This window comes from Pantherophis guttatus, chromosome 3 (assembly GCF_059756535.1).
Source record: "Pantherophis guttatus breed Tessera chromosome 3, ASM5975653v1, whole genome shotgun sequence".
In the NCBI taxonomy this organism is placed as follows: Eukaryota; Metazoa; Chordata; class Lepidosauria; order Squamata; family Colubridae; genus Pantherophis; species Pantherophis guttatus.
In genome coordinates this window covers 214101592-214109655 of record NC_142065.1, presented here as the reverse complement: position 1 = coordinate 214109655, position 8064 = coordinate 214101592, and the positions used below count along the sequence as shown (strand labels likewise).

Here is an 8064-nt window from a genome sequence, read left to right as displayed (position 1 = left end):
AACCAGCACGCTGGATCTGTAAAACCAACAATTAATTCTCCAATTAAATATATGTGCATTTATAAAATAAACCACCTCACAAGCAGAGAACCAAAATTACATACGGTCTAATGACACCGAACGTTTATTTTTAGTGATGGGATTTTAATATTTAGAAAATGTTAATTGCAGGGGGCTACTTAGCCCTCCCTAAACTGGCAAAAGACAAATAGAAACGAAGGCAGCAGCCGGATTGAACCACAGGAATGATCAAAATGCAGCTGGACATCCCATCTGCTCTACATAGGGAAGAAATTCACAAATATTGGGACACACAGACCCATGAGGTTGTTACACAAGTACAGGACAGGACAGGATTTCCCTTGTCCTTAAGAGACTGCAGCTTATAAAGGAAAAATTTAACCAACCATCAGGGAAAGGGAAGAGGCCATATAAGAAAGAGGCGCAGTGCTGGGCTGGATGAAGAAAAATTTGCTGGGAATAAAACCCTCGTCTCTTAGCAATTTTAAGACAAGGAGAAGCAACCGCTTCAACACACAGTTCCTACATTGCTGAGACCCAGCAACCAGTCAGAGAATGAAAGTAGGTTTCAAACACAGTAAACTTTCAAATTCTTGCTACAAGAAAACAATACAGTGATATTTGCGTCTTAATGAACATCCTATTCAGACCATTATTAATATATACCGAGAGCAGCCAGGACTTTAACTGAGACGAGGCAGTCGTCAAATCGGGCTTAAGCTTTGCTTTGGAAAATACAGTATCTGAAATAAAAGTATTTATATTTTGGATTTTAATAGGCAAAAGGAAACCAACCGAAGCATTTGATCTTCAACCACACCTGGCTAACCGCGGAATGCCAAGGCGCTCCACGCGGTAGGAAAACACTCCGCATTCTGTAGCCGCCCCATTTTGTAAGTCTACCTTTAAAATCTCTTTAGAATATCTTATTTCATCACCGGTTTTACTTTGGCTCATATTTACCTGACGCCGAGCTTTCTGGATAACTTGACATCATTGTTCCCTCAACATAAAAAATGAATTATCCGCAGGAAGGCCAAATGTTTCAAATCGCAGAGACGGTCGAGATGCTGGGATTGCAACTCCATATTTGGAGCACAGGTAATAAAAACTGCAGGAAAATGTCCATACAAGAAGCCAGAAGCAAAGCTAGAAAAAGTGAGGTGTCTCTCTCTCTCTCCCCTTTCCAGGTCTGATGCATGATGTGTTTTAGGGAATAATAAACCCAGCAAGTTGCCGTTTTTTTGCTTTTTCTGGAATATTTGTTTCCCAGACTTTTTTTTACTAGTCATCTGCCATCCAAATATGAATTAGAATTAGAAGTGAGGAGGTCAACTAGAAAGTGAAAATTAAAAAATTTTAAAAAAAAAACAGGAAGGAAAAATTTAAATTTAAACTCCCAGAGAAGTTAATCAAAAGCACCATCTCTCCTTCTTTCTACTGTGCAGGCTGACTGGAATAATCGTTGACTGCGATCCTACTTTAGATCGTTTCCCTGTCAGTTTTCTAGCCTATTTGCTTTTCAGCGTTGTTGTTGTTGTTTTCTTCTCTTATTGTGATGAAGGAGGAGAGACTGCAAAGCGAAGCCACCACAAGAGAGACCCCCCCCCACTTCTCCAAAGAAGCCACAATGTCTCTGATGATCCCAGCCAGCCTTCGCAAGGAAAGCAACCCCAGAGGATCCGGCCGCGCGCAGAGTTGCGCACTGCGAAAAAAAAAATCCGCTTGGTAGGGAGAGCCGCTCAAGGCCATCAGATCTAGAACACGATCCTGAAAACTCTGCAAAAAGGCTTTTTCCTCCACACACACACACACACTATCAACTTGCAATAAAGGCATCCCACTTCCCTGGTCCCCCGCGACGTGAATCTTCTCCTCCTGGCTTCCAAAGGAGGAAACGGAGGGGGACCCCAACTAACTTGCCCCGCCGACCCCTCCAGAGATGTCTAGAGATCCGGATTCCAGATCCTAAATTGCAATTTCGCCGCCAGCCTCGACCGAGCGCAAATCTGCACGAGAAAAAAAAAACGGCTAAAAAGAACGTCTGCAAGAAACAAGAGAGATTTGCTGGAGGGAGAAAGGAGCCGTTTTAAAACCTGCACAAACTCAGCCGTTTCTCTCCCCCTCCCCCACCCCGTTTGCAGCATTTGTAAAAAAAAGAAAAAGAAAGAAAGAAAGAAAAGAAGAAGAAAAAGAATGGGCAACAGGTGATCGACTCTCCATTGAAAGAAATGTAGCTTGGACTCCGCCTTGATAAGAAGATATTTTCTTCCAAGGAGCCACTAAAACGACTCCCAAACTCTTTGGATCAAGCCTCTCCCCTCCCCCCCTTTTTTTTGGTCCCCGAATTCCTCATCTGGCTGATCCCCCAAAGAAGCTCATTCTAAGCCCCACACTTGGAAATCAAAGCCCAAGATCGTTAGATTATTATTTTTTCTAAATTTCTAAATTTATCCTAAAATAAACTAAGTTCCTGCTAGATTCTCTGCTTTCCCCCCCCCCCCTAGGAAAATCCTTTTTAAAAAAATGACTTCCGATGAAGTTTCCTTCCTTCTCACCTATCTCGCCCTTCAAATCCATTTTCTGGGCTATTTTTCTAAAGGAAGCAGAGCGCGATATAATCGGTTGAAAAATGTAGAGTTTAAAATATCCACGCAACTTTGAGCATCTAAAATATGACATTTATCAAGTTTGGAAAGACGGTCCGCCCCTCCCCCACCACACCTATCCATTAGCCCACATGGTATTTTTAAGCTCTATAAAACTGATTTAAAAAGATAAAATGCTTAAAGGTCAAAAGCGGAACTGGAGGGGGGAAAGTCATTTATTACCATCTAAAATAAATACTTGTGGGCAGCATTGTGTTGTGATAAAAGCAGCCAAAATAGTTAAATAGGAAACAAGATTATTCTCCCACCAACTTCCTACCAAAAGTAGCTACAATGCATGCTTGACCCAGAATTGAATACAGATATTTACCAACTATTTTAAAATGTTCTTTCGGTGTTTAAAAACTGCAGGATAGCATTGCAAAATCTGTCTGGATTCATCTGAAACAAATGTTTTTTTTTAAAAAAAATAGAAAACTGAATCAAGGTATAAATCTTATGAAAAGGAAAAAGGATACATACGGTAGATAAAGCTGAGAGGGAAAATTTAACATCGAAGATGACCTGAAACAGAATCTATAGAAAAGAAAAAGAAAAATCAAAAGAAATTAAAGTAGCAAATGCAGGAGTATCTATTTTGCTAGATAATCTTTGAACTAAAGGTCTTTTAATTTCATTTATCCAGTCTTATAGGAAATTTTAAATGTTTTCTAAATCTCTGGATTCTTTCCAGAGGCTAGAATTATGTACATTCCCACATTTTCTCTCTGAAAAAAGCAAAACAAAATTATCTTTCCCCCATATTTTATCCTCCTCCGACAACCACCGAGACACGCAAAAGATCTTCAGCAGATTTAGAGGAAAAACTAGAAAGGGAAGACCAAAAGATTTATGTCTAAAGAGATTTATTTTTTTTTGTTTCGTAGCAAATGAAAGCTAGGATGCCTGAACACAAACAGAAACAGTTCATGACAAATAAACAAAAAATATATTTATCTATATATAAATATTAAGTTGGTTTGAGGTTGTAACTGCCTGCATGGCTCAAGAGCAGGATGTGGAAAAAGAAATAAAGATTAAGAACTGAATCAAAGCTTCAGAGGAAAATCGATTTTATCTAGATGAAACTGTTAAAAACCACAAAAATTGAAAGGTCATTTAAAATGCCTCGCACCTAAAAATGCACCAGTTTCCAAAATTTCACAAATTGTTTTGGGCTTTTGAGAAACGCCCATTATTCATTTAGCATCCTTATTCCTTTACGGTTTCATTTTTTTATTTTATTTTTTAAATAAACGTTTAAAAACAACACCACCCCAAATCCAGTTCAGTAAAGCTTTCCCTTGAAAAGCATTAACTGCAAGGTTTTTTTCTGGGTTGATTCTGCAATAAATAAAGTGTGCATTTTATAAATCAAGGTTCCGACTTGCATTTCGCTTCCTTGACATTTAATAAATAATTCTGGTGCATAGTATTTGTAACATTAATATAGCAGCTCATATATTCATCTATTGCCTTTCAAATCATCTTAAAGGAGTGTTTAATTTTTCCCCTCCCAAATAATTGTTTTAAACAGCATAGATAATTTTAAATCTCTATAAAACAAACAGCATTATTTTAATCCAATTTACTGTATATAGTGCATTCGGCTCTGTCAACATCATCGTTAAATTAATTCTTATATTATTTGCATGCTATTACATACAAACTTTTATTTAAGACTCGTGTTTGAAGTTCGTTTTTTTTTTTCTCTTTTCGTTTAAACACCAAGCAAATGAAGGCTGGAGAAAATCGGGGTTGGGGACGCGGCGGGGGGGGGGAAGGGAGAAGAGGAGGGGGGGCAAAGGCGACCGCTATACAAGTGGACACTTTTAATAAGTTAATTGGCTCAGTTCCCCGTCTTAAAAAAAGGACAGACAGACACACAAATCAGGAATTTGGAGGGTGGGGGGGGGGAATGGGGGCAGATAAAAAGGCAAAGAAAACTCAACCCAGCTTCCGAGGCCGAACGAGCCGAGTCCCCCGCCGGCAAAGTGGGCGCCCCGGGCCGCCCCGTCGAAAGAGAAGGAAGGAAGGAAGGAGCGAGAGCCGGACGGAGGCGGTCTCGCCAGGTGCAGGGCGCCCCGTCGGGGGAAGAGGCGCGAGGCGGGCTAAATCCCATACATGGCCGGCATGCAGGGGTCCCCGGGGAAGAAGAAGAAGAAGAAAGGAGGGGGGGTCTCCGTCGAAGCGTCCTTCGCCCGGCTGGGCCGACGACAAGCGGCTCCTTTCCGTCCGTCCCTGCTGCGCGGTCTGTCTCTCTCCGTCCAGAGGGGCCCGGGCGGAGGCGGCCATCTGTGGTGCCGTCGGAGGGTCCACACGTCCAGGCGGACGGACAGACAGACTGGGGGGGGGGTGTCAGGCGGATCCCCTCCTCCTTCCAAGCGCTGCGCCCGCGTCTTCTTCCTCCGTCGGGCCGGGCAAGGCGAGCCCCGCTGGTCCGCCCCGTCGGGGCCCCGTCTCACAGGTAGAAGTCCGCGGGCTTGGCGGGGGCGGGGGGCGGCGGGGGCGGCTCCCGGACCCCGTTGGGGGGCGCGGGGGGGAAGGCGCGCCCGGCCAGCTTCTCGTACTTCTCCTTGTAGAGGTCTCGCTCCTTGGCCAGGCGCGTCACCTCGAGCTTCAGCTGCTCCACCTGGCCCTGCAGCTGGCACTTCTCGTTCTCCAGGATGTGCCGCTGCTGGACGCGCTTGTAGCGGCAGGATTGGGCGTAGCCGCGGTTCTTCAGCGTGCGCCGCTTCTGCTTCAGCCGGATCACCTCCTCCTTGCTGAAGCCCCGCAGCTGCCGGTTCAGCTCGCGAACCGACATGGAGACCAGCTGCTCGTCGGAGAAGCGCTCCTCCAGCCGCGCGTGCAGGTGGCCCGGGTGGTGGTGCCCGTGGTGGTGGCCGTGGTGATGGTGGTGGTGGTGGCCGCCGCCCCCGGCCCCGCCCGGCCCGTGGTGGTGGTGGTGATGGTGGTGGTGGCCCAGGGCCGGGTGCGGGTGGGGGCCGGTGGCGCCGGGGGGCAGCTCCTCGCCCGGGAAGGGCTGCCCTCGGAAGCCGTCGAAGCTGCCCCCGGGGGCGCCCCCGCCGCCCGGCCCGCCGTGGTGCCCGTGGTGGTGGTGGTGGTGGTGGGCGGCGGCGGGGTGGTGGGGGGCTCCGATCAGCGCCTCGACGGCATCCTCGGGGGTCAGGTTGAGCGCCTCGGGGTTGAGGTGGTGCTGATAGCTCGACATCCAGTAGAGATCCTCCAGCTGCGCCGCCGCCGCCTTGCCCGGCCCGAGGGCGCCGTTGCCGTTGCCGCCGCCGCCGCCTCCTCCTCCTCCTCCGGCGGCCGTCGGGGCTCCGAGGCCGGGCGCGGGCTGTCCGCCGGGGCTGGGCGCGCAGAAGCTGGGCGAGGAGGGCACGGAGGAGCAGGGGGTGCTGAGCGGCGTGGAGGAGAGCGAGCCCGGCGGCGGGAGCCGGTGGCAGAAACGCTCCGCCTCGGCCGGCTCCTTCTTCACCTCGAACTTCATCAGGTCGAAGTCGTTGACGTACTCGATGGCCAGCGGGCTGGTGGGCAGCTCGGCCCCGCTCAGGGCCAGCTCCGAGGCCATCTCAGGCCGCGCCCCGGGCCGCCAGAGCCGCCCCCGGCCCCACGACGGCGCCCCCGCCGCCGCCCCGGCCGCTCGCGCCGCTGCGGGACCCCCGGGAGGGAGGGAGGGGGGGTTGGGGGCGGCTGGTCCGGCTGGGGCTGCCCCCTCGGGAGCGCTGCGAGGCCCCCGCTGCGGGGAGGGGGCTTCCTCGACGGCCCCCCCTCCCCGGCCCGTTCCGCGCGAGGGTCCCGGCGCTGCGCCCTCTGCCGCCGCCACCGGCCCGCCCGCCCGCCGCCTCCCCCCTCCGCGCGCAACTGAAGTGCTGAAGGGCGCAGTCTGGCTTTTATAGGGAGGCCGGGCAGGCCCCGCCCGACGAGGCGGGGGCTGAGGCCTCCCCGCCTATAAGGGGGACGGGGCTGGCGGGGCCGCCGGCTGAGCCTATCGCCGCCCCGCCGTCCAGCTGTCAATCTCTCGCGGGAACAGCTGGAAGCCGGGCCGAGGGGAGGGGCGGGGAGGAGAGGGAGGGAGGGAGGCTCCCCCCAGCGGCCAAGCCCGGCAAGGGCTGCCCGGCGAGGGCGGGGCTCCCCCGCGCACGTGCGGAGACCCCGGCGGGGACCCAACCGGGCGCCCGCGGCTTGACAGAGGAGGAGGAGGGGGAAGAAGAGGAGGGGGCAGCGAGAGGGCAGGGAGGGGGAGAGGGGGGGGACCCCGCGAGTTGTGCGAGAAGAGGCTGGCCAGGCACTTTGTCTGAAGTGGGGGAGGGTCTCCTCTTCCAGTAGGGGCTGGAGTAGAAGACCTCGAAGGTCCCTTCCAGCTCTAATCCAATCTGGATTGATTTTTTTTTTAAAAAAAATTGATTTATATGCCGCCCTTCTCCGGAGACTCAGGGCGGTTTACAATGCGCTAAGCAATAGCCTTCATACTTTTCTATATTTACACAAAGTCAGCTTATTGCCCCCACAAACTGGGTCCTCATTTTACCTACCTTAGAAAGGATGGAAGGCTGAGTCAACCTTGAGCCTTGGAGAGATTCGAACCCTGCAGTAATTGTAGGGAGCTGGTCTTAATAACCAGCTTAATAACAGGGTGCCTTAGACCACTGTACTACCAAGGCTGATTGAATCTAATCTGGATTGATGGACGGATGGATTGCCGGGCTTGTCCTGGGAAGCACCGCCGGCTGTGTCCGCATGAGGTCCCGAGCCTCCAAAGCAGCCGGTGGGGGAAGCCCTTTCGGTCCCCCTTACTGGGGAGGGAGCCCTTCCTGAGCAGATCAGCCTTGCAGGTCTGGGGGTTACACAACAGGCAGCCACCCCCACCCAGACACACATGCACTGGCATTCAGACAGGCAGACCAAGGGGGGCTGCCAGGATCCTTGGCTTACTTGCAAGGAGCATTTTGCCCATCTGGACCACCCAATGGGAGCCGATTGGTAATTGGACGGGAGACCACCAGGAGATCCAGAGGCCCAGCCAGGAGAAGCATCCACCTAGAAAAGGTAAGTGATTTCCGTATATTCACAAAATCCCCACCCCCGCCCCCAAGTCCAGTTCACCTCCCGGGAGCCTTGTCCCAGCAGAGAGCAGCGCCTAAGGTAGGTCCGAATGGATGGGACGCCACTAGGAAAGCCAAGCTGGAGGCTGCATTATTGAAAAATAGCCCAGAAAAGTTCTGACTTTTTCCTAAGGAATCCCATAAAGTCACAAGCTGCTTCGTGAGTTTGGCTCAAAGGATCTCTTCATTTTCTTCACTTTCCCGGCGTCCGCTCATTTGAAGGGTGGGGACCCTCCGGGGACCCTCCCTCCCTCTTCGCCCTGAATAGAAAGATGGCAGTCCGTAAT

General features: G+C 51.1%; 1 protein-coding gene across 1 annotated transcript; it reads right to left on the bottom strand.

The window, feature by feature from the left end:
* Window positions 1–3518: 3518 nt before the first annotated feature.
* MAFA (MAF bZIP transcription factor A) lies at window positions 3519–6493 on the bottom strand. The gene has a single exon (XM_034419945.3). It carries the CDS (start codon window positions 6241–6243, stop codon window positions 5131–5133), a length of 1113 nt encoding a protein of 370 aa, XP_034275836.2. The 5' UTR covers window positions 6244–6493; the 3' UTR covers window positions 3519–5130.
* Window positions 6494–8064: the final 1571 nt, after the last annotated feature.